This window comes from Glandiceps talaboti, chromosome 11, assembly GCF_964340395.1.
Source record: "Glandiceps talaboti chromosome 11, keGlaTala1.1, whole genome shotgun sequence".
Lineage (NCBI taxonomy): Eukaryota > Metazoa > Hemichordata > Enteropneusta > Spengelidae > Glandiceps > Glandiceps talaboti.
Genome location: NC_135559.1, coordinates 9574740 through 9601615, shown reverse-complemented (window position 1 = coordinate 9601615; position 26876 = coordinate 9574740). Strand labels below are relative to the sequence as shown.

General features: G+C 35.8%; 1 protein-coding gene across 1 annotated transcript in view; it reads left to right on the top strand.

The window, feature by feature from the left end:
* Nucleotides 1-4141: 4141 nt before the first annotated feature.
* The window catches only part of LOC144442863 (ATP-binding cassette sub-family C member 4-like), a 37407-nt gene continuing 14672 nt past the window's right edge, over nucleotides 4142-26876 (top strand). Inside the window, 8 exon segments of the mRNA XM_078132259.1 lie at nucleotides 4142-4271; nucleotides 7609-7719; nucleotides 8410-8527; nucleotides 9409-9624; nucleotides 10401-10490; nucleotides 11228-11391; nucleotides 14104-14229; nucleotides 16855-17104. Coding sequence (XP_077988385.1) covers nucleotides 4198-4271; nucleotides 7609-7719; nucleotides 8410-8527; nucleotides 9409-9624; nucleotides 10401-10490; nucleotides 11228-11391; nucleotides 14104-14229; nucleotides 16855-17104 — 1149 coding nt within the window. The 5' untranslated portion in view covers nucleotides 4142-4197.

Sequence of the window (26876 nt, the reverse complement as noted above, 5' to 3'; positions counted from 1 at the left end):
GCAGATCCACAGGAAAACAAAAAAAAACCTCTACCTACGTTAATTGCTACTTCAGTAAAGACAACTGCAGAACTAATCATGAACACTTACAATTTAAAAAAAGTTAAATTCAGCATTTTCAGTGCTCACCTCCTTGCTTTGATGTAATAATCTTAAGATTCAACGAAAATTTCAATACAAACCCTTGAAACCCCTGAAAACAGAGTCTTTCTCAGTGTAGAAACAGATAACCGTAGCCTGGGAACCGTAGATTCCTGGTTTACCTTACAGCGACGTTGGTGGCGCACTTTCGACACTAAACGCATGTGCGACCAGACGATCGATCGATTAATTACTCAAATTGGTCATTAATATTAATGGTATATTTACCAAAACCTAATCAGTTCTTGCCATTACCGTACGGAACACATTTACGAAATTTCGTTTGATTTGATCCAGTCGTTTTATAGAAAATGGTGATACAGTCACACACACAAACCACAGACTTTTCAAGCCCTCTTAGGGAGCGTCCAGATTTTACTTCCAGGGGGGCCCGGAGGATTTTCAGGGGGCCATCAATTTTTCTCAGGAAAAATTGGGGGGGGGGGGCTAAACAAAAAATTCACAATTTTCTAGGGGGGGATCATGGAAAAAAAGATGATGCAACGTAAATCGACCTGCAATTCTGCCACTTCTCAAAGTAACTTTTCCGCGAAGATGTGCAAGACTTGTTTCATCACACTCACTATCAGTGTTATCATAAGTACATGAATTTCCTGAGCTATCAGTATCACAATTGTCGCCATCACTGCCTAGAACATGCATTACAGAAGTGTCACTTTCATCAGTCTCAGAGTCACTACTACCTGTTTCACTCATGTTTCACTCATCTGCAGTCATTTTTCTAGATCTAAATTCTGGTGTTCCTACCATGTGAGTGGATATTATGTCTAATTTTTCTCTTTTTAATTTTCTCTGTTTTGGTAATTTATGCTCATCAAGATATTTATCTAACTCTTTCACTTTACGTTTTTCAAGAGTTCCACTCAAGAACAACTTCAACCAGTCATAGTCATTATATTTCGTTTTCTCTTTTTTTCTGTTGCTCTTCCCGATGTCTGGATCTGATTTTACTCTCTCCAGATATTTCAGATGTTCAATGTAGTTTTTGACAACACTTATGCTGACAATATATTTCTCTGCAAAATGAGATATAGCAATTGCATCATGTAATTGTTTATGTTGGCACGGGGTTGGAAGTCATCTACAGTTTGGTTAGTGTTTGCAAAATCACCTAATACTGGAAATAGAAGTTAAACTTAAATATCAGTCAAAGTATAACAAGCAACAATATTTCAGTTTTTGAATATTCCTTCCAACAATAAAAAATGTTCACATTTATACTTACATTGTTGAGAAGCTGAGCAACACAAACCGGCATTGGAACTAAAAGTTGTATTCAATACGTATCTAAAAAGTAGAACAGTTGTGAAGTATTTAAAGTATACCCGCATTGCCCAATGGAAATATGTTGTTCTTGATATTGTGCATGAAATGGTTATCTTCTTTTGTTTCAGCATAATGATTTACCCTGTAAAAGTTTATACACTTTATAAGTTATTTATGAATATTGATTTTTTTAAAGCACAACTGAACTAAGGTTCAGAGATTCAACGGCTATAGGCATGGCGATGAAGCTGTGTATGTGTGTGTGTGTGTGTGTGTGTGTGTGTGTGTGTGTGTGTTTGTAATTGTATACAGACAGACAGACAGACAGACAGACACATACATACATACATACATACATACATACATACATACATACATACATACATACATACATACATACATACATAAACACATACATGCACACATACATACATACATACACACATACATACATACACACATACATACACACATACATACATACATACATACATACATACTGTACATACATACATACATACATACATACATACATACATGCATGCATGCATGCATGCACGCGCACGCACGCGCACGCACGCACGCACGCACACACACACACACACACACATACACACACACACACACACACACGCACACACACACACACACACACACACATACATACATACATACATATATGTATGTATGTACATTATGTATGTATAATGTGATTGTGTATGTGTGTAAGTCTATGGGGGGCATGAAAAAAGTACACAAGGAAAAGGGGAAATCCTCCGGGGTCCCCCTGGAAGTAAAATCTGGACACTCCCTTATATCGAAAAAATGAAAATGAGTGGATTTCTTTTGAACTAATTGTATACTTTTCATGCTTTTCATTAACTTTGTGAAAGTAGAGGCAGTGCACTGCACTCCCATTATCCCATAAAGTATCAGATCTCATACTGGAAGATACGTCATGTCGCTGCGCCCCCAACGGTCTTGATCTTGAAAGAGGTTAGTTAATGAGTGAGGGCGCCCTGCCATGACAAAACTCAGTTACAGACTATAAATAAACAAATAGACCGGAATAAAAAATTCGAAGAATCCAAGTTAGTTTTCGAAGTTTAAATTCATTAAATCAGAAGTTTGGCAAACACAGAACAAAGATACATTAGTATCAATGATTACACATAAGAAAAAAAATGCAGAGACCATGGTAGATTGGAGGGCAGGATTTATGTGCATTCTCCTATGCAGTGCAATGTCAAAAGTGATATATCTCAAGTTCATCAGTGAGGTTGAAATAACAATTATGAATGGTTAAGAATAGGCTTTGCGTCATATCAGTAATAAATATCATTGTTTAGTTTTGGCTGGTGACTTTAACCTTTTTATTGGGCTGGTACCAATTCTTTGGGGATTTTATATTACTAGTAAGCCTCACAACTTTCAAAGTTTTACAGCTAAAATGATGTAGGCTTGGCGTTTCACTCGGGTGACATGACATTTAATACACACCCTCATACAACTTCTAATGCAAAAGAAATAATTACATAGGTGCCGTGTACAGTGGGGATGTAGAAGTAGTCAACTTGAAATGTAGATTATCAGTTCGAAAATAAACAATTGCAGCCATTAAAATCGTCAAGTCCATGTGTACTGTTTTCATTAGAAGTAGTCTGTTTACTGTAGTGTGAAAGAATGGCAATGCTTATCAGTGTTCTATGTGACTGAGCAATGGATCCTCCTGTGTTTATTGTGTCTCTGTTATTGTTAGTCTAGAGTTGAAATATGTCTATCTTTGTGTCAAAAACATAATGTCCCATGAGTGAAACACCAAGCGTACATTAATTTTAGATGTAAGTTTGTTATTCACTTCTTGTTTTGTTAAGGAAACTATCGTCCTCCACTTCTTTTTTTGCATTTCCCAGTTACTAGTAATCTCCTAAGGGACCGTAGCGTTCACCCTGACTGTTTTGCATATTTGTTGTGAAGTGTATGGCTCGGTGTACAACGGTGATTTCTAAAAGTTGAGACATTGCATCACATATATACAGACAGACAGACAGACAGACAGACAGACAGACAGACAGACAGACAGACAGACAGACAGACAGACAGACAGACAGACAGACAGACAGACAGACAGACAGACAGACAGACAGACAGACAGATTAAAATATGCTAGTATGCTTATGACATCCTTTCGCAGGGGAAACAAATTACAAACTATACCTGAAATAATTATAATATATTTATTATAATAAGAGAATTTACTAGGCCTATATGATTTTTACATAAAGAAAACACAACAAAGGAAGCTGTGATAACTTAGTAAATATGCTTTAAAAGTGCACGTTTTTTTGTAAAATGTATACAACTTTGCACGTGGTAGAGAACGGCGCGGCGCGGTGGATCGAGATTTTAAAAGTCGAGACATTGCACAATGAACGCGGAGTGGACTCCCCTTGTTGTTGAAAATTATTTAACTTACACAATTATTTAAATACTGAACTTGACATTCACGATAATTACGCATTACACCGAAAAGGTTTTTCTTTATCAAGAGTACTGTTAAATGGCCGAGCAAATATTGTGTCGACGCTTTCCACTATATTCCACGTTTGTTATAGGCTTCCGTTCACAATTTTTCCTGTTTCACAACCTGAATGAAAATATTAAATGAGTTAGAGGGTCTGTTGAATATGGCGCTCCCCGCTTACGAAACTGCTTCTAAGTTGCAACATATCTAAAGTTTTACGCAGGTTGTTGCGTTATTACATTACCATGGACGAATTCAAAAAACAATCACAGAGGAACCCAGCAGCAACAGCAAATCTAATATCGCAACTCTTGTTTTGGTAAGTAGAATCAAACCGTTCAGTATGCGATAGCTTTGTCCGATTCAACAACAATTGTCATTCAATCTCATGACATAACCTAGGCTGTCGAGTGTCGTCTGTCGACCCAGCTGCAAGATGAACAAGCTACATAGCTATCCGTCCTCGATATAATGATGGCACTGCTGTGAACTTGCGTTGTCTTAGCACCAAATCTTTATATTTAAAATCGGAAATGTGCGGTGTTTGTTTTCGTCACTTGCGCTTGTACGTTTTAGTTTACACTTTCTGTGATTATAAACCCCATTGTATTTTTACGAACGTATTTATAGCGTTCATAATGTCATCACGACGTACATGAACGTTAATGTCAGAGAATTACTATAAATAATCGGAAAACGACGGCAGTGACCGGCCGCTGCCACTGCCATTGTCATGACATTCGTTATCGTCAGTTATGTATGTGTTACGACATCCGAGGTCCAGTTTTCCGATGACATTTTAGCGATAGCGGCACATATTATCGTGTGCGCATCAAGGCAAGGCCATGACATACATGTATGTATAATAAACAATCCTCGGTTGGGTGGACAATGTAATAGTCTGGCAAACAAGCATTTTGTAATACGAGGTCAGGGGACACAATGATCACACGAGGTGTACGTGCAAATGTATGTTTTACTAGTAGTAGTTACCTTTGAACAAGTCAGTGCTAGACTACAGCAGTCACATGAAATTTGCATAACGAAGTTTTTTCATGTACATAGTACATGAATATATTCATGATATTAGCCCCTCCCTTTTGTTTTTGGGAAACCATAAGTCACTGACCTACATGGAAAAATAGTGAAATCAATCAATCCTTTACAAATGAGCAAAACACTCCTTGCTACTAATATACTGTGTCGAACAAAGAAACTTTGCTCATAACTTCTACATCATGTACAGAGTGCCACTTACCCTCTGACCACTAAAGAGCCCTACCATGTGTACAATGACTGACAGACTACGTACATCTATGCATACAATTTCTCCATTCTATTCCCTATATATATGGTCCAATGAAAACTAGACTGTAAGATACAACCAGAGTATATATTCCATATTTTTGTTCAATTTGGCTCATGCATGGTATAATGTATTGTGTTCATGTACAAGAAGACATTTTAGTCACTAATTTGTGCATTGAAACATTTCCAGATTTACTGTATAAAAATCTAAATAATTGTTACAGTAAGGCATAGGTTAGTCTCGCTGCCAGACTCATTCCTGATCTTTTTATGTATGCCGAGCAGCTTAGCCGTGAGAAGAGAGGGACTTTCCTCTCTTCTCGCGGCTATGCCGCTCGGCATAGAAAGCTTAGGGACGATAGTCACGAGTCTAGCAGCGAGACTAGGCATACATGTAGGTGTGAATGCACCAGTACCCCTTTACTAAACTAGAACATCAGGTCAACGTTGAAATTATCATGTAACGAGGTCATGGTTATAATATCATGTCGTACCATAGACTGTTTATTGTTGTACATATGTCAGTAGATCAAGTTCATTGTTGAATGATCCTATCATTGTATCAACCCGTTGCACTATTACAATGAACAAATGTCATTCTATGTAAAGGCCAAGGTTGCAGTCCCAGGTCCTTGTGTTAGTGTTAACTACATGTATCTTATCACTCACTGACTCAGTGGACTCAAAAGGATTGATGGAAGCAACATATTAGGATTATTCCAGTCTGGATGTCAACAATGGTCTCTAACTAAGTGGAGGTGTAAATTGTAACGTTACCATGTACTAGACTAGTACTTACATACTAAAACTCATCATACACACTGTCTACCCAAGTTAATGATACTTTGACCTACACTCTGTAGACTAGAATTATTCTAACTTTCTCCATACATTGTAGAGCTGAGGTTTAATCCTAATGTGAACTTGGCCTTTGTAAATGCTCTTTTATTGTGGTCAAAGACAGCTCTGAGTTATCTACATAGCTCCTATAGAAATTCAGGAGATCTGCTCAGCTGAGCTGTTGTTGTTGGTTTTGAATTAGGTCATAAGGTCATGAAAAAAGTAGCTGAGTTTGTACCCCACACTATACCACACTAACATGCTCACTTTAGGATGATTGAGGGGTTGTCGTTGTTCAGATGTTTGATACTAAGAAAAACATTGGCGCCCGAATATCTGCATGGAGTTGCAATACATTCTAAATGGTTTATTTCATTTAGACTAAACGTAGCAAAAAAATGCGACCTTGCTATTGAAGTGTGGCACATGCAGTTTATTGTTGGTTTCTGCGTGGTTGTATCAAACAGAAAAGCTGATGTTGTGAAATTCACTGAATCACAGTTCTATGTGATTTCCCGCTTGGTGTTACAAGAGTTTCAACAACATGATTTGTTGGGTAATAATTTATGCACATTTGCTGTATCATACAAAGCTGAATAGTATCTATAAATATAACATAGTGATTATGAATTGTACTGGTACAAAGAGGATTGCAGACAGACTCCTATATATGCTGTTCAAAGGCTGAATTTCATTAATTTTAGATTCAAACATTCTCTTACATATTCACAATATTTTTTTCGTGAATTGGGCATAAGTAATGATTTTGACCACCAGTAGATAAAACTACCAACAACATCACAAGACAAACTTTTGTAAAAATTTTTACCAATTGAGAAGCATTCATTGTATTGTATGTTGCATTTAGGCCTAATAAAAAAATTGTGTGGTTACGATTACAGTCAATTTTAGAATAGGTGGGGTAGGTAGATTTTTTTATTTTATTATATATTTTTTTCATGTCTGAGTGTCAAGTTCAGGTAGTTATGTTTTCTGTTGTTTTCCAAATGGTCTCTGTGTTATTGGTTTCTTCCTATCAGATGTAAAGCCATAGATTGAAAGAACAGTTTTATATTGTCTTTTGAAGTTGATGTCAGTTCCCCATGCATCCACTACTTCTATCGAGACTTCACAATTTTCATGATTTTTTTTGTTGAATATGTAAAAAAAAGTTTAGGGTCAGCAGTGAAAAACTAGACGAGTCAGAAAATCCGGACCAAACAATTTTTTTTTTTTTGCTGGGCCTTAATTTGAACTACTTTGCTTAACATAATAGCAGTGACAAACTAAAAATGAATATAATGTGGGGGGTGGGGGGAGTGACAAGACTTTGTTGTAGAACTGTGGCCATTTGTTGTCAAAAATACACTGTACAATTACCGGTATGTCATTGACACTTTATCCCTATTAGCATTGCTTACACCTACATGTACAGATTGAACTCGGGAGTTCAAAAACATTCTCAAATTGTTATTTTATTTGTATATACTATTTCTTACCACTTACAGGTGGCTCAATCCTCTCTTCAAACATGGCTACCGACGGTCACTTGAAGTTAAAGATATGTTTGATACATTACCAGAAGATTCAGCTGAAATATTGTCAAATAACCTTGAAAGGTAAGTAGGTGAGACTTGAGAAGACCTAAGGGCCCAATAAACAGACTATGTACCCAAGTCTCCCTCAACCAAATAAATCATTAAATGAGACAAGTACAATGTGGTTATAAGGAGTATTCAAGTATTCCAACACCCCACCTCCTACCTGGCATCAGATGAGAGAACACTGGGCTCAATTTTTGTAACCTTAAATCAAAATTACGATAGACACATAACATCAGGTTGAGGAACATTAGTGTACATACAAAAATGTACATGTATGTACACTAATGTTCCACCTATGCACATGAGAATAAGTCAACTGTCTTGTTCTATTTTGTCCCTATAACATAAGAGGAAAATTCTATTATAGAATTTATAGGTACTCAGAATTGTCCACTGTGTAATTTTTGTCACAACGAAATGTTGACCCACAGAAATAATAATATAATAATAAGTTTATTCACCAATATAATAATAATAAAAATTAATCTTAAAAAGATACACATACAGCAATTTCCTCCTCAGGATTGTCAGTGAGTGCAATACCATTAGTTGAATGAACTACATGTTCCTCTAATAACTTCTAGTGTAACAGTACATATCAGCAGATTCCACTCCCCCTCCGACCTACCTCTCGCCCCCCCCCCCTTCCTTCCCCCTCTCCTTGCAGGTTAATAGTAACAAGTTCTGCAATATTATCTATTTCAGGGAATGGAAGAAAGAATTGCGAAAGATAAAAAATGGAAAGAAACCCAGTCTAGCGAAAGCCATTATTCGTACATTTGGCTGTAGATATATATTAATAGGATTAGTTGTACTTTGTGAGGTAAGCTTCTGATAAACATGTCCATACAGACCACAGTTCAAAATTACCTTGTCAGTTTTCTAGCCTGGTATACCTATGATGCTAACATGACTTTATTTCCTGGAGTGACGTTCTTCTTTAAAGGCCAACCTTAAAAAAGGATGAAACGTTAGGTGTGAAAAACAGTTGGCTGACAAAGCTACAGAAAAAGTTAGTCCAGAACAGAAGAATAATTCTCATGGCTTCACTGATAAGATAACACAATGTGAGAACCTGGGATTGAAACCCTGGTCTTTAAGGTACAGTGCACCCAGAGGACGAATTCTACTGAAATCAAAGTTCTTAAAGACCCACTTAGAAGAAGGGTTAATATTTAGCAGTGAAAAATAGTTGTCTAACAGAGGTTTAGAAAAAGTTCATCCAGGACGAAAAAATAATCCTATGTAATTCTCATAGCTCTACTGATAAGATAACACTAATGTGAGAACCCAGGACTGAAACCCTGGCCTTTAAAGTCTCTCCAAACTTTGTTATATGGAAGCTTGCTTGTGGTCCTTTTGAAATAATAAAACAAATTTGAAGGTCCATCGTCTTGTTTTCAAGGAAATGGCAATCTCTTTTTTTCCCATCGATTGAATACAGTATTTGACGGCCATATTGGATTTGGTGGCCATATTGGATTGGCGGCCATATTGGAGTCTAAAATGATTTAATTTTGATATTTGACCTCTTAGAAAAATGTGTATGATGACCTTTGATTTTCTTTCTCGATTTTAACTTGGAGTGGGTTTGAGCTCTCTTGTAAAAGTTTTCTTGTAGGCATACATGTATTTCATTTTGAGATTATACCAAATGCAACCTAACTGATAATGAACTTTTTTTTTCTTATTTTCTTATTATAGGAAACAATAAAAATTATTTCACCACTATTACTTGCACAGCTGATTAGCTGTTTTTCACCAGGATCAACAAAAACACAAACAGATGCATTAATGTATGCAACAGGTGTATCAGTATGTGCGTTGCTTCTTATACTTTTTCATCATCCGTACTTCTTTTACGTTCAACGTATTGGAATGCGAGTTAGAATCGCAGCTTGTTCGTTAATCTATAGAAAAGTAAGTAGTAAATACAGGTACATATTTTCACTATTTGTGTAAGTGTTATTTATTCTCTCATAGAGTTCCAAGTGGTCATGAGAACTTTGATATTTTTCTTATTGGATGTAGCAAGAGTATAAGTTTATAGATGCTCTGTCTGTGTGTGTGTGTGTGTGTGTGTGTGTGTGTGTGTGTGCATGAGTGAGCATGTATGTACCGTTATGGAATATGTATGTACATGTGTGTGTGTGTGTGTGTGTGTGTATGCATGGATGGATGGCTGGATGGATGGACGGAAGGGCATATGATGCGTACATGTATGTGTGTGTGTGTGTGTGTATGTACATATGCATGCATGCATGCATGTATGCATGTACGTACATACGTATGTATGTATGTATGCATGTATGTACGTACGTACGTACGTACGTACGTATGTACATACGTACGTATGTATGTATGTAAATTAGTGTTTCATGTGTGCACTTGTCTATTTTGTGTTTGGAAGTGTGTATTTGTGTGTATGACTGTATATGTCCGTCATCATTTGATGGTAATGGCCATGTAACTCGACTTCAAAGTTCAAAGGTTCTCTACTTTATTTGAAGCATTCACTTACACATCGTAGTAACTTATTGAAATGCATAATATGTTTGTTTAGACATTTTTTGTCCACAGTGGTGGTTTAGTTGTATTGAAATCGTGTATCCTCAGAACAAATAAAAATTCACTCCTGGCCTCGCTTCTGTCTTGTTCTGCGTTCAAGTGAATTAACGTTTGCTGTCTTGTTCTAGGCATTAAAACTTAGCCATAGTGCCATGGGACAAACAACAACTGGACAGATAGTAAATCTACTCTCAAATGATGTGAACAGATTTGATGTGGTAAGTCCTGTTATCTTGAAAATACCAAATATACATATAGCATTGCCAGAATGCAAAGCTGATATGAAGCTCTCTCTGAAAAGTATGCACAATTGTATTATAATCATTGAAACTATGGGCAAAGGATGTCATGTGACATTAGACCCCATGTGTACACTCCTTATGATGCCAACATGATGTCAACAAAACTTTGGATTATTTCCTTTGAAATTTACTGATCCAGTGAGTAGCAATATTACATGCAATCCTATAACATTTCATTATACCATGCATGAGCCATTTAGAACAGAAAATATGGAATATATACTCTGGTCATTCTACATCATGACAGTGCACCTCTATGTTACGACAATGCATGTCTACGTCACTGTTTCTACTGTCTTCAAAATATTACTCAAAGCATTCAAAATTATCTGATTTTTCTTTGATATTACTGGCGTTGGTATAATTATGTTACATTTTGTATTCTCCAGTATTTTTCTTCATTCAGTTCAAAAAAACTCACGACTTAAGTGTTGTCACTACTCATCTATCGACTCATAGTGACAAAGACCCCTATTTTCGTTGACTGAACGAAGAAAAATATTGGGGAATAAAATCTAATTGTCACACGACCACATACAGTATATAGCTAAGCTGAAGAAGGCTGAGTGATTAAACCAAAATATACTATGGAAATTATTTATGCTCAGAGTTCAGAACTACCACAAAAATATATTTTGTGTGTACATTTGCAGTCTACCATATTTCTTCACTATCTTTGGATTGGGCCACTTCAAATCATCGCAGTGTTGGTGCTATTATGGAGAGAGATTGGTCCATCTTGCCTTGCTGGTTTTGCAGTTCTTCTCATTATGATGCCATTTCAGGGCTGGATGGGCAGGCTGTTCTCAAAGCTCAGGTGAGGAATTATCCAACAGATTGTACACATTTGAACTGAAAGTATGGTATTAGTTAAACTGGTAGTTCTATGTAACGACTGTGTGTTTATTAATTCTGTGGTGCTCAAACTATGAGTAAGAATGTCGCCATTGTAGCCTGGAATTCACACTGTCCTGTTCTACAGTATAACATGGCTATTTGTAGCCTGGAATCCATACTGTCCTGTTCTACAGCATAGCATGGCTATTCATAGCCTGGAATCCATACTGTCCTGTTCTACAGCATAGCATGGCTATTTGTAGCCTGGAATCCATACTGTGCTGTTCTACAGTATAACATGGCTATTTGTAGCCTGGAATCCATACTGTCCTGTTCTACAGCATAGCATGGCTATTCATAGCCTGGAATCCATACTGTCCTGTTCTACAGCATAGCATGGCTATTTGTAGCCTGGAATCCATACTGTTCTGTTCTACAGCATAGCATGGCTATTTGTAGCCTGGAATCCATACTGTCCTGTTCTACAGTATAGCATGGCTATTTGTAGCCAGGAATCCACACTGTCCTGTTCTACAGTATAGAATAGCTATTTGTAGCCTGGAATCCATACTGTCCTGTTCTACAGTATAGCATGGCTATTTGTAGCCTGGAATCCATACTGTCCTGTTCTACAGTATAGCATGGCTATTTGTAGCGTGGAATCCATACTGTCCTGTTCTACAGTATAGCATAGCTATTTGTAGCCTGGAATCCATACTGTCCTGTTCTACAGCATAGCATGGCTATTCGTAGCCTGGAATCCATACTGTTCTGTTCTACAGTATAGCATGGCTATTTGTAGCCTGGAATCCATACTGTCCTGTTCTACAGTATAGCATGGCTATTTGTAGCCTGGAATCCATACTGTCCTGTTCTACAGTATAGCATGGGCCATGGCTATTTGTAGCCTGGAATCCATACTGTCCTGTTCTACGGTATATAGCATGGTTATTTGTAGCCTGGAATCCATACTGTCCTGTTCTACAGTATAGCATGGCTATTTGTAGCCTGGAATCCATACTGTCCTGTTCTACAGTATAGCATGGCCATTTGTAGCCTGGAATCCATACTGTCCTGTTCTACAGTATAGCATAGCTATTTGTAGCCTGGAATCCATACTGTCCTGTTCTACAGTATAGCATGGGCCATGGCTATTTGTAGCCTGGAATCCATACTGTCCTGTTCTACAGTATAGCATGGCTATTTGTAGCCTGGAATCCATACTGTCCTGTTCTACAGTATAGCATGGCTATTTGTAGCCTGGAATCCATACTGTCCTGTTCTACAGTATAGCATGGCTATTTGTAGCCTGGAATCCATACTGTCCTGTTCTACAGTATAGCATAGCTATTTGTAGCCTGGAATCCATACTGTCCTGTTCTACAGTATAGCATGGCTATTTGTAGCCTGGAATCCATACTGTCCTGTTCTACAGTATAGCATGGCTATTTGTAGCGTGGAATCCATACTGTCCTGTTCTACAGTATAGCATAGCTATTTGTAGCCTGGAATCCATACTGTCCTGTTCTACAGCATAGCATGGCTATTCGTAGCCTGGAATCCATACTGTTCTGTTCTACAGTATAGGATGGCTATTTGTAGCCTGGAATCCATACTGTCCTGTTCTACAGTATAGCATGGCTATTTGTAGCCTGGAATCCATACTGTCCTGTTCTACAGTATAGCATAGCTATTTGTAGCCTGGAATCCATACTGTCCTGTTCTACAGTATAGCATGGCTATTTGTAGCCTGGAATCCATACTGTCCTGTTCTACAGTATAGCATGGCTATTCGTAGCCTGGAATCCATACTGTCCTGTTCTACAGCATAGCATGGCTATTCGTAGCCTGGAATCCATACTGTCCTGTTCTACAGTATAGCATGGCTATTTGTAGCCTGGAATCCATACTGTCCTGTTCTACAGTATAGCATAGCTATTTGTAGCCTGGAATCCATACTGTCCTGTTCTACAGTATAGCATGGCTATTTGTAGCCTGGAATCCATACTGTCCTGTTCTACAGTATAGCATGGCTATTTGTAGCCTGGAATCCATACTGTCCTGTTCTACAGTATAGCATGGCTATTTGTAGCCTGGAATCCATACTGTCCTGTTCTACAGCATAGCATGGCTATTCGTAGCCTGGAATCCATACTGTTCTGTTCTACAGTATAGCATGGCTATTTGTAGCCCGCAATCAATGGTTTTGATCTACACTTTATACTAAGGTGTATGTATACATGTTGCTATGATCATATAAGGGCTAATTTACTTAATCTGAAGATCATTTCTACATGACAATAGTGTTGAGTCTGGCCTATGCTATATTGCATGGCATCTAGCCAAATAATGTGAGATACCACACATAATAGTTAAAAGGCCTTGATATCATTTCCTGTTATCTGACCCAATTGCAGTATCAGTATAGGTTATAGTTTCATGTCAGATTTATAGTTTCGTAAGTGTTTTTATCTTTAAACAGTGTATTTGGTAAATTTCAGAACTGAGATAAGATAGTGTTCTAAATATATGTTGTGTTCTGAAGTAGACATGGGATTAAAACATGGGCCTTTAAACAGGAATAAGGCAGACTTTATCTGTCCAGTTTAACATGATGCAGATGAAGATTGGGTGATTATCACCATTATCATATTCTGAATAGAATATTTCATAATTTTTCATCTTATTACAGAGCAAAGACAGCTGTACAGACAGACCAGAGAGTTAGACTTATGAATGAAATCATCTCAGGAATGAGGGTTATCAAAATGTACACCTGGGAGAAGTCTTTTAGTGACCTTATACGAAGAGTTCGAAGGTCAGTTTGTTATCATCTTATCTGTCACATTGAAGCATACATGTTGTTTACATTGTAGTCTTTATATACTAGTCGTAATTTATGTGGTCTTTATAGTGACATGGGGTTAGCAGAAGGTTCGGGTTTTATCAATATTTCTATCTCATGCATAACTTCTTCTAAATAAGTGTACAATACTGTGGTGCATGCAGATAGTCCTATATGCATGGTATCGTCACCATTTACACCTCCACTCACAGTATAGTCAAAGTCGTTACTCTAGAAGTCCTGAGATGCAATTTAAAATTCATCCACAGCCACTCGTACAGTCATTAACATCATGTATTTGTTAATCAATCACAAAATCAATCACAAAAATCACAGTCCCTCATAAAGTTAGTCTTTACTGGGGGCAGTTATGTAATGTCCAAATATGGTATATTTGTCAGTTCAGGATGCTACTTGTACACTGTTTACATCACTATAACAGTTGGGATTCACCGATTGGATGAACAAGTTTTAGTGGTTATTGAGGGAGTTTGACCAGATGTGATTTAGTTAGAGATCATGTTGGCATCCAAACTATGGTGCAGACAGTTTTACATTGTAATAGTGCAGGTACAGTATGTCCACATGTTTAGTATACTGTATTGGCTATATTATTACAACAGTAGTCACACAAGCAGTAACAACCAGAAGTTGTTACGAACAGGGAAAGGAAACAAACGAATCGGACCCATGTTTAGTTTATTTTCCTGTAGTACAATGTAGTAGACATTGACACACATATGCAGTCAAATGTATATGTTGAACATGTAAACAAATGACATCATCACACAGGAAAGTTAGTTATGCCAAATTTGTTGTAGCAAGAATAAAAGTGATAAAATTTAAATAACTTTTATTTTTACTCGCTTTGTGTTCAGATGTAGCAGTACAGGTCTGGTTTCAGCATCAAAAAAACATCCTATCAGTCTACTAAATGATAATTTTTTGTTACTAAATAAAAATTATATGTTGAGCAATTGAGCAAAGGTTAACAAAAGGTCAAAGACCCACACTGAAAACCCCTCTTATGCTGATCAAAACTATCATGTATAAAGTAAAGAAATACATGTTACATGAAGCACTAGGCTACAAACTACATGTAATCTTTCTTACTCGATCTCGATAGTTAAGACAGTCTGTCACAAATCTCTGTGAGCAGGTCAAGTGTTCTTTATGAAGGTTAACAAACGTGCCACAGTATCACAGTAAAAATCCCTCTGCAAATCAAAAGTAGTGTGTTTTAAAGTAAAAAATACATAGCACTACAAACTAATCTTTCTATACTTGATCAACTTGATTTCTCATTGAGCTAGACAAGGTGACGAAAGACCTTGAGATTCAGAGCCATGAATAACATTTAGACTATGATAACACAGACTTACTCACAAATCTCTTTGAGCAAAAATTCTAGCAAAAATGTAAACAAAAGTATAACAATAAGATAATCCTCCAGGAGTCCGTATGCTGATCAGGAAATTATCATTTGTAGCGATATGAAAGAATAATTTTTAGCAATATGAAAGTATAATTGATAACAATATGAAAGTATAATTTGTAGCAATATGAACTGATCTTTCCTAGTTCGGTGGTAATACAATCTGCTACAAATCTCTTACTGCAAGTAAAGTGCTTTAGCAAATTTGACTCGAAGTGTCAAATTATTATTAGTTAGTGAAAATCTGTCTTACACTGATCAATAGTGTTATGTTGAAATTATAGAAATATTGATATGAACTGAACTGAACTTTCTGCCAACCCCCACCTTCCTCCCCTATTTTATGGTGTAATTTATTGAGGGTGTATTTTTAGCATGGGTATTTAAGAGTTCTTGGTGGAGACATCGTAATTAAGAGTTCTTGGTGGATGTATCGTAATTAAGAGCTCTTGGTGGATATATCGTAATTAAGAGCTCTTGGTGGATATATCGTAATTAAGAGTTCTTGGTGGATATATTGTAATTAAGAGTTCTTGGTGGATGTATCATAATTAAGAGTTCTTGGTGGAGACATCGTAATTAAGAGTTCTTGGTGGATATATTGTAATTAAGAGTTCTTGGTGGATATATCATTAAGAGTTCTTGGTGGATGTATCATAATTAAGAGTTCTTGGTGGATATATCATTAAGAGTTCTTGGTGGATGTATCATAATTAAGAGTTCTTGGTGGATATATCATTAAGAGCTCTTGGTGGATATATTGTAATTAAGAGTTCTTGGTGGAGACATCGTAATTAAGAGTTCTTGGTGGATGTATCGTAATAAAGAGTTCTTGGTGGATATATTGTATTTAAGAGTTCTTGGTGGATACATCGTAATAAAGAGCTCTTGGTGGATATATTGTAATAAAGAGTTCTTGGTGGATACATCGTAATAAAGAGCTCTTGGTGGATATATTGTAATAAAGAGTTCTTGGTGGATATATCGTAATTAAGAGCTCTTGGTGGATATATCGTAATTAAGAGTTCTTGGTGGATATCTCGTAATTAAAAACACTGTCGCGTAGAAATTAGTCAGTTAAGTTAGAATAAACACATTCAATGACTGACCAGTCTGTCTGAACCTGTATACTAGTATTTCTGCTGCATTTTGATTTCCCCCAGGAGTGAGATTTCTGTACTTTTCAAGACCAGCCGACTTTGGGCCATGAATATGGGTATCATGCATTCCGCAACGGGTGTTATCTTATTGTTAACCTTCATCTCATACATTGTCAGCGGCAATACATTGACCCCTAAGACAGCTTTCTTCACACTCACCATATACAACTCCATCAGGTTTACAACCACAATTGCAATGTTTCAAGCATTTAAGCTATCCTCTGAAGGGCTCGTATCTGCTTCACGCATACAGGTTAGTAGCTGCTTAAGGGGTCTGTCCAGGTTTTTGCCATGCTAGAGTTGTGTTTCCCCCCCCCCCCCCCTCGCAACCAGACCCCTCAGCTCAGAAACTTGTAATACATCTTGATTCTTATTACACATGTATAGATCTCTCTGTTTCCTTATTACTGTGATGTGGGACACTGGTTTCTATAGCAACACTCGTTTCTATAACAACAGATGCAAATATCAAATCAAAACTACGGTATCTCCTCATATGAACACATGTACATTGACATGCCATATATTCTACAGTGCAAATTGTTTTAGATATTCCAAATTGTGCCACGGATTATATTTACACTTGTGTTTCTGTAATCTGTCTCTCGAGAAAAATAAAACACTTATAAAAAAAAATTTAAATCTGGGTTAAGTGAAAATGATACCTTGAACATTTGTAAGCTGTGGCGTTGATTGTGCCAGTTTGAAAATAACAATTCTAAAATCATTTATCCGGTTTTAATTTAATTATTTCTCTCCCATAAAAAGGATAGTTTTGTCGTAGGAAATTAAAAGTTATAAGTAAAGTATGCACCATGAATTAAGTTTATTCAATCCATTACAGTAGTGGAGAAATCACATTCACAGTGATACAACCAGCCCCCCCCCCCCTCACACACACACACACACACACACACACACTAAATATACTATTATGTCCCTATGAAAACCTTTGCATTGAATAGTATGGTGATACTCTTAGCGATGGTGGCTAGCAATAGCATGGCAAAAACCTGAAACCCCAGCTTTTATTTAAAAAAACTTAATTTGCTTTCATTTGTGTTCATTAATATTATAATTTTGATGTCATTGCATGAAAGCTTGCTTGCTATTTTGCCAAGCTTTGCAGCTTTCTCTATGCTCATACTTGTCATTTGTTTGGAATAAGATTCCAAGTTTACATGTACTCACCTTTTTGGACCTTATGTGATGGGGTTTTGTTTTTTGTTTGTTTGTTGTTGTTTTTTGGGTTTTTTTTTTTTGTTTGGGTGTTCTCAAGTTGACATTTCTTCGAGAGAACAAAAGACAATTTTTAATTTTATGTATTGATTCCTGTACTGGACAGTATAGGGGTGGCAGTGTAAGTTACGTACATGATTACTTATGAAGCCAGAATACACTAAAATTACAAAAATTATATAGAGTAGAGGGAAATGCGTACCAACACATTGTTAGATTAACATATATTGCAACTCTAAAAGGGTAAGTAAAATATCTACTAGGACACTTAGAAGTAACCCAGCTAGAGACTTGACTATATGTATTTGGTTTGACAGTGACAGTTTGTTGAGCCAGATAGCCAAGTCTCTGTTGGGGCAGTTGAGTTAGATAGCCTAGTCTGTAGATCTGCAAAGTTCACCATGTGCATACATACATACATACATACATACATACATACATACATACATACATACGTAGTCATACAGTGTACATACATACATACATACATACATACATACATAGTGTACATACATGTACATACATACATACATACATACATACATACATAGTATACATACATACATACATACATACATACATACATACATACATACATACATACATACATTTGTACATGCAGTCACAGAAGCTAAAATCACAAATGAAAGGCTTAAAGCAAGTTATACAACCTCATTCATGTGCTAATTCCGTAACTACAGAAATATTCCACTGGTCTACTTATGTACAGTGGTACATTTACAACCAGGGTCCTTATACACGGGCGAGTGTGGTCTACAACACGAATAACTTTTTGTCACCATTTCGTTGATATAAATGGACTGACAATTGAATTATGGTTGTTGCCCATACTAAAATGAAATTGACCAAGCTGTAGCGATGCCAATGTATTCTTAGTTAAGTTGTACCGTAGTTTATATAAGGTATGGATATGTTGAACACTGGCTTTGGTCAAAAATGGTGTCTGAGTTCCTGAAAGTGCCATAAGTATATACAATGTAATGTCAAGTATAGACTATTATGTGAACATGTTATGTACATGGTTAAATATCATAAGAATGTTTTGCTGTAAAGAAATAATTTATATAATCGCTGCAGATCCTGAATTGTTTGTGTAAACTTTGACCCTGAGTGATGTCACAGATTTAAAAAAAAACATTAAGTTAATTTTTCATTGCTGCTTCTTTCCCAAATGCATGTGTATGCGCTTTAATATTAAAACTGATGATTTCAACAATATGTTGATACTGTGAGATACATGCACACCCTACAAGTTATACACAGCTTACATGGAACAGCTATAATACCACAAAGTACTGTTGACATTCAGTCTTGTGAGACATTCAAAACTGACATAAGAAACCAGCACCCCACAAGGTCCATCTAAACGCCCACCATTACTCTCGTCAGAACCTTCCAGAAATAGTCCCTGGTGGACCAATTTTGAAAGTGAAGACTACAAGGTACACATAATTTTAACAAATTACTCATTCCCAAGAATAGATGTAGTGATAAAGCTTTACCAAGTTATCACTGCAGTGAGAGAGTAATTGCTGAGTTGATACACATCCTTCACATGCTTAAAGGCAAATGGACCTGCTGTTGGTCCCAATACAACGCTATGCATTCAGTATGCACAGAGGGCTTGCATGCGCTACTTAGGGGGATAGTTGTCACCTGCCTGTACGTACCCTTGGTGTACTAGTAAATGATATCTCTGTCATTGATGCTGTTTAGTCTTTGTGATATAAAATTAGTAACAATTAAAAAAGTCAACACGTCTTTTTATCATTTCACAATGAAAATGTTATTTCAAATTTAATAAAGACAAAACAAGCTTAAATGTAACAACATAAGCGACATCGTCTCATGCAATTTGTCGTGGAACCAAAAATTAACCATTTTGGATTACAATTACTGTTGTGATGAAAAATCTTTGTCTGATAGAACTATAGGAAAAGTTGATCCAGAACAAAAGCATGATCCCAGTAAATCCTTATTGCTCCGCAGATAATCCATGAGATTTTGGGGTTTAAGGCATTTATAAACACTTGCCTAGTTATTAAGATAGTCAACGAACAGTTTTGCTATTATTGATACACCAACAGATCTTTTCAGTTTACAGACAAATTGAGAGATTGCAGATAGACAGACTGGTCAACATTGGATTGTGAATGTGTTTGAATTTCATAATGAATCCTCAAAAAATATTACTGACAAATGATATGCAAATTTTGCAAAAAGAAGCGGTTGATACATACTATGGCATTTCTTGATAGTGAGATATATTGTACAATTGTGTTATTTTGTATTTTTTGTATTTTATACATTAACTTGAGAGTGTTGGTACAAAGGGGTATATATATTCATGAGTCTCTTAAGATAGTATTGGACAAAAACTGTACAACAATACCACCTCCAAGTCACAGATACCTTTTTAGGTGCTATTATATAAATGCAATACCACATTGTTGCAAATAATGTGTTCCTTGAATGTCACACTTGATGACAAAATATTTAGTGACAACTATGACATTTTGGGTGATTATCTCAACATATGCCTTAAGACTACAATTTTAGTATTAATTTTACTAACTTTATGTAACACTTATATTTTCATTTGAATGTTTTAATAGGAGTTTGCACACATGATTGGCTAGGGATATATCTGTATTGTTTTGTTTTGTTCTGATTGTAGGAAGGAAATTGCCAAAATCAGAACCACCGGCAAAGCCAATGCAGGCACAACAGCTGTTGCCTTTCTAAGTCCAACACTTCTTGGATATGCTATGTTTATACCATACGTAGTAACTGGTCATGTTCTGACACCAACTATTGTGTTTAAGTGTTTCCTTTTGTTGATAACTCTTCGTATGTCGGTGATATTTCACTGCAAAGAGGCCATCAGATTCCTGTCTGAAGTACTGGTTACTGTACGACGGTTACAGGTTTGTACTAGCAGCGATATTTCTTGTAGGAAGAATATGAAATGTCAGTATAATTCTACATTTAGCATTTGCTCCATGGGTTCTAAAGTCACCAAGATTTAGAGTGAAATGCCTTTGTGGAAGCATGAGTTACTATACAATGTTTGTACAAGTAGAAGTGGTATGTTACAGTGTACATATAGGAAGGGTATGAAATGTCAGCAAACATAATTCTACATTTAATATTTGCTTCACAGGTTCTAAAAGTCAAGTGAAATACCTTTGTGTAAGCATGAGCTTAGTCCATACATGTCCTTAATGTAGTATGCACCTCAAAAATAAACTTTTTCTGTTACTTTATTCAAGAAAACTCCGACCCATTCACAGTTCAAATGAAGGAAAAAATGAGGGGTCACATCACAAGCTTTTGAAAAAGTAGTCAAAGTGATATCAAATTAAGCCATTTTAGAATCCAGTATAGCCACTGAATCAATATGGCCACTGAATCAAATATGGCTGTCGAATCCAAAATGGCCGTCAAATACTGATGACATAACTTTGGTGAAAGTATAAGAATTGATGGTCGATTTCCTTGGAATTAAGGTGGTGAACACCAATGTCTTTTATTATTTCACAACGATAAAGAAGTTTTGATGTGATAATGTTTCAGCTGAGATTATAAGAGCTTCAATTTTCGTGAAAAATAGGTCACAGAGATGCATTCTAAGAAACATTTTGAAAAGTAATGTAACAAGTTTTATTTAGTTGAAAGATCAAAATTGAATTATTGTTCCTAACTTACACTGCCATTGGTTAACCAAAATGTTACTAAAATAAATGGAAATGTAAACAAAAAATTCTAAATTTACATAAATGTATTACTATTAGGTAAAGATTTACATATGTCAGTCATCAATAACTGCATGTTAATGAAGTCATTTGCATATTGATGTTAGACAAACGTGTCAAGATGTTTAAAATCAGTAGCAAAATAGGTTGTTCTTGATACAGTGTCTGGATCATAGTTATGACTTGATTTGCATAATCAGATATTTTAAACATTTTTCATGATCTAACAACATTGTCATGTTCAGAACAAAAAAAGAACAAGTGACAATAAAAGTAGGAGGTAAATAAAGAAATCGTGTCAAGTTCACTACTTCAGATTGGGTTGACTTATCAAGTACTCTGGCTTGTAGAAATGTGTAGTTTAAGTTTATAACATAAAAACCAGTTTTAGATATCAAGATAAGTGTAACTAAAAAAATCTGTTTATAAACGTTTTAACATAAAAGGAATTTCAGTAAGCACTTGATTTTGACATTTAGTTTTATCTAAACTGTAGTTAAATAAATGCCATTCAGACATGTATAAGTTTAAATGTGTAGGATATTGCCTTTTCTTCATGACATGAAACCAGTTCACAATGTGAAGATCAATTTAGTTAAGAAGTAAAGAACTCAGAAGTATTCATGTACCGTATGTGGTTTTACATTGTATGCACATGCATAATTACATGGGTCACACATGCAAGACATATGTCTGGTCTTTCTTCTTCGAAAATAAGTGAATTACAAGCACCACTTTAAGGATTTATGCATAGTATCACATGTACCTTGTATTTGGTTTTACATTGTATGCACATGCATAATTACACAAGTCGTACATGTCTGGTCTCTCCTTCGAAAGTAGTGAATCACAAACACCACTTGAACATAGGTATTTATGGAACAAAATCAGTACATGATTGTACACATTTCTGATTGTCTGTTACATGATTGGCTGACTACATTCAAACCTTGTACAAAGATGAAGTAAGAGAATCTAGTACTTAGTACATGACCTGGGTACTCTGATCTGATGTTTGAGTTTGAGCATTTATTAACTGAGTATTATTCTAAAGTTACATATATGGTACAGTATATATGGAACTTAAGAAATTTCAGTGATGTTGAAAAACTTGCATTAATTAGGTAATAGAACGTCATGAATAGAGAGTTTCAAAATATAAATTTATAGTATAAATTGACATTCAAAGTAATATCAGTTATACCTTGCATACTGTTAGTATCATAGGCTCAGTTGTAAATTGAAGACTGTCTCCATTCGCACAGATTTTATGTGTAGACACTGGTTTTAATATCTATCAAAGTTCAATGGTACATGTTGTATCAGTTGTTATAAGATTTATATAAAATCATAGATGTGAGGTTCAAGTGTCCAGTACTACAAACTTTATTGGCAGTTGCTAATGATTTGGCTTATACTAGTGCCATGCCAGCATGCAAAAGTAAAAATTATTATTTACAATGTACATGTAAGAGCTTCATAGTACATTCAAGTTTAGTTCAAATATTACCCACAGATGCTGATGATAGGGAAAGTGCAAACCCGCCATGTTGAGTGTTGCATCATGGGAAATGTGATAATTAGAAGCTTTTTTCTCACAAATAACTGTAATTGGCAAATTCTTTTTATCATCAAACATCTATATGTTAACTAGGTCTGTTGTAGAATCTTTTTTGTCAGTACTAATAATTTCAGTTTATTTATATCATGGTGTGCACAATACATTCATGCATATGTGAACAACATGGTAATCATCACAGGAAACATTATTATATACATGTACATGAGAACAAAATATACTGCATTTTAATTTGTGTTTCCTTTGCTGTCATCCATGCTTCCATGCTTGTAATTTTAAAATGCACTCCTTGCCTAACTGTGATTCTGTACTCTTTTAATGTGTAACTGGCCCGAACGATGGCTTAATGTAGTTGTGAAATACTAATTTTGAAAAATGTGAATCGTTACGAATGGGAACAAAGGTGATATAATATTTTGATTGCTCAGTGACATTTGAAAACAGTTAACTGTGTATATTCAAAATGCAGCAGTGTATTGGCCTGAAGTTGAAGCATTACCAACGTCAAATTGGAGAGAAAAAACAACGGTCTTCCTTTTTAAAATGCGAAGACTTGTACATGTATTTGAATCAGACTATCCATTCCTCGAATATCATATGAATTTGATGTTTCATTAGTACATAAATTGACATTTTATTAAAAGCTGTAAAAGATACTGGATAATGGCCAAAAGACCTTCCAATGACAAGTTCAAAATCAAAATTAAATCTGAATATTCAAAATGCAGCAGATTACTAACATCAAAATGAAGCCGTGTTTAAACACCAATGGAGAGAAAAATAACAGTCAGCCTTCCCCAAATTAATATGAAAATGCGTACTTTAATCAGAACATGTGATGCTTCATTGGAGAATAAATTCACAGAGAAAGCTGGTAAAATATACTGGAAAATTCACAGTCTATTCTGTGACCAGCCACTGACATCTTACAGCTTTCTACAAGGACAACATCTGTGTTGTGTGTCGTTTAGTCTAGTTACTGTACGTGTAGTCATTCTCGTTTTCTACGATCTCTCCACATCTAGTCGAACGGACAAAGTTTATCTAAATCTAGCTAAATCTCCTGCTAAGGAAAAGTGAACAGCGTATGTCAGTAGTCATCCATCACATACTGACAGACAGACATAATATATATATCAATGCTCCAATAGCATAAATTAACTCTGTTGGTGGTAAGAACGTAATGCTGTTCAATAGAAATCCATTTGACTCTACGGTGGAGATGATGGTAGTGCGTAAAGGGACTAGACTGTGTGTCGTTTAATTGTATATTCACAGGAAAGAGTGTAGTCATATTCATCAAGCCGCCAACTTGAGGGCGTTACAGTACGGAATCTCAGATTCTCTCATTTTTATCATGCTACTTACAATGTTTACAGTGTACACAATGAATGGAAATGTACTACGAGCAAGGACTATATTCTATGTGTACACAATGATGTCTTTTTTTAGAGTAGGAGTGCTTCGATACATGCCCTATGGTGTGCGTGATGCATTCCAAATGATAGTGTCCATCCAAAGACTTCAGGTTTGTAGCCAGTATTATATTGTATTCTATGGTATACCTGTATTTTCATAAAATGTACAGTAGAAAAACAGTACATCTCTAGAAGTGCTATAATGAAGGACATGTGTCAAAAAATAGTGATATTAAGTTAATGTCCTGTTATATGAATAACTAATAAGGTCACACATATTGGCAATTATAAACGACCTCACACAAACGTCCTGTATGTTAGTATGTTCGATACTACTTGTTTCCAGTATTCAATATGGCAGCCAACCCTACTGAATAAATGTAGTAATGATCACGTTGGTCTATCTTGAATCATCCTTGTGCATCGAGGCCTAAGTGATAAAATATCGCGATATAATACAATGACTACATTGAATTAATTACAAGAGAGCAACACAATACTCACTTCATTTGTCAAACATTCTATCTGGTAGCTGATACAAGTGTACAGTATATTCTCTTGAGGACCAATCAAGTCAGTCTTGTGGTAATGCAAAGTCATTTAGAAGTGCACAACTTAGCATTCTCAATAAAAATTACCATGACAAAACTTCGTAATGTGTAATTAAATTTTAGAAGAGAAACATTGATTTACATAATTATTGAGTTAAAGTAAAGTCTCATAGATATACATGTACGTGTACATTAGTGTGTTCTATAACAAAGACAGAGTTTGTTGTCGGTCAAAATGATAAAAACTAGGATTCTCTTGTCAGTTCTCAAATAGTAAGGATACTTGGGCCATAAAAAAATTTGTGTGGTTCCAATTACAGTCAATTTTAGAATACTGTGAATAGGTGGGGTAGGTAGATTTTTTATTTTATTGTGTGAGTGTCTAGTATAGGTAGTTAACGTTGTTTTCCATATGGTCTCTGTGTTATTGGTTTCTTCCCATCAGATGTACAGCCATTACAGATTGGAAGAACAGTTTTATATTGTCTTTATAAGTTGATGTCAGTTTCCGCATCCACTATTTCTTGCAAGACTTCCCAATTTTCATGATTTTATTACTTTTTTATAATACCGATACGTAAAAAAAAGTTTAGGGTTGGCATGAAAAACTAGGTGGGGTCGGGTAACTGGTACCAAACAACTTCCTTTTTTTAAGCCTAAAGTGCATTACATTAGAATAATCACAATGCACTGTACAACTAATTGGAAAAACGAAGAAACATAAAACACTACAAAAAAACACTCTTTGAGAAATTAAACACTTTCAAATACTGTTCAGAAGGTTAAATTTAATTTAATTTAATATAAAGATTATTTATGTTATTACTAAGATATGATATTAAGTGTAATCACATTTTTACAAGCCAGAGGGATAGGTCAGCTCTTATGAAACAAAGAAATTATTCGTCATTGTCATCATGGGGGGGGGGGGGGGAGACAGACGTTCCATGTTTGTATGAAATGGAGGGAATACACAAGTAGTTACTTTCTCAGTATGTAGGATTTCATCAATGGCATTTTGAACACCAGTTGTTTTGAAAATTCTTAAGCCACAAAAAGTTAACTTTTCACATTCTTGTACATGGGAGTGACTGGATGGTTTTTTAACGCTTTTGTAATATCAAAGTAAATTTTATAGCCAAAGGCTTTTATACACGAATTCACTGTAGTCTGACTACTCAGAGGGGTGTAGACTAACTGTAGTCAAGCTCACATCCAGGGTCTATGAACCAAGAGACAAGCAAAACTTAAAAGAAAGGGTTACTTAAGTTCTTGTGCATAATACAGCAATTTATTTTAATCTGATTTTAGGATGTAATTAATGTGATATCAATCTAGGAAGTATTTTGGTAAATGGCAATTAGTATTGAATGATAATGAGAACCTACAGTGCAGCTAAAGAACTCCTTTTCAATTTGAACCAACGTTGGGCTAGTTCAGTGGTAATATAGTGTTAACACTG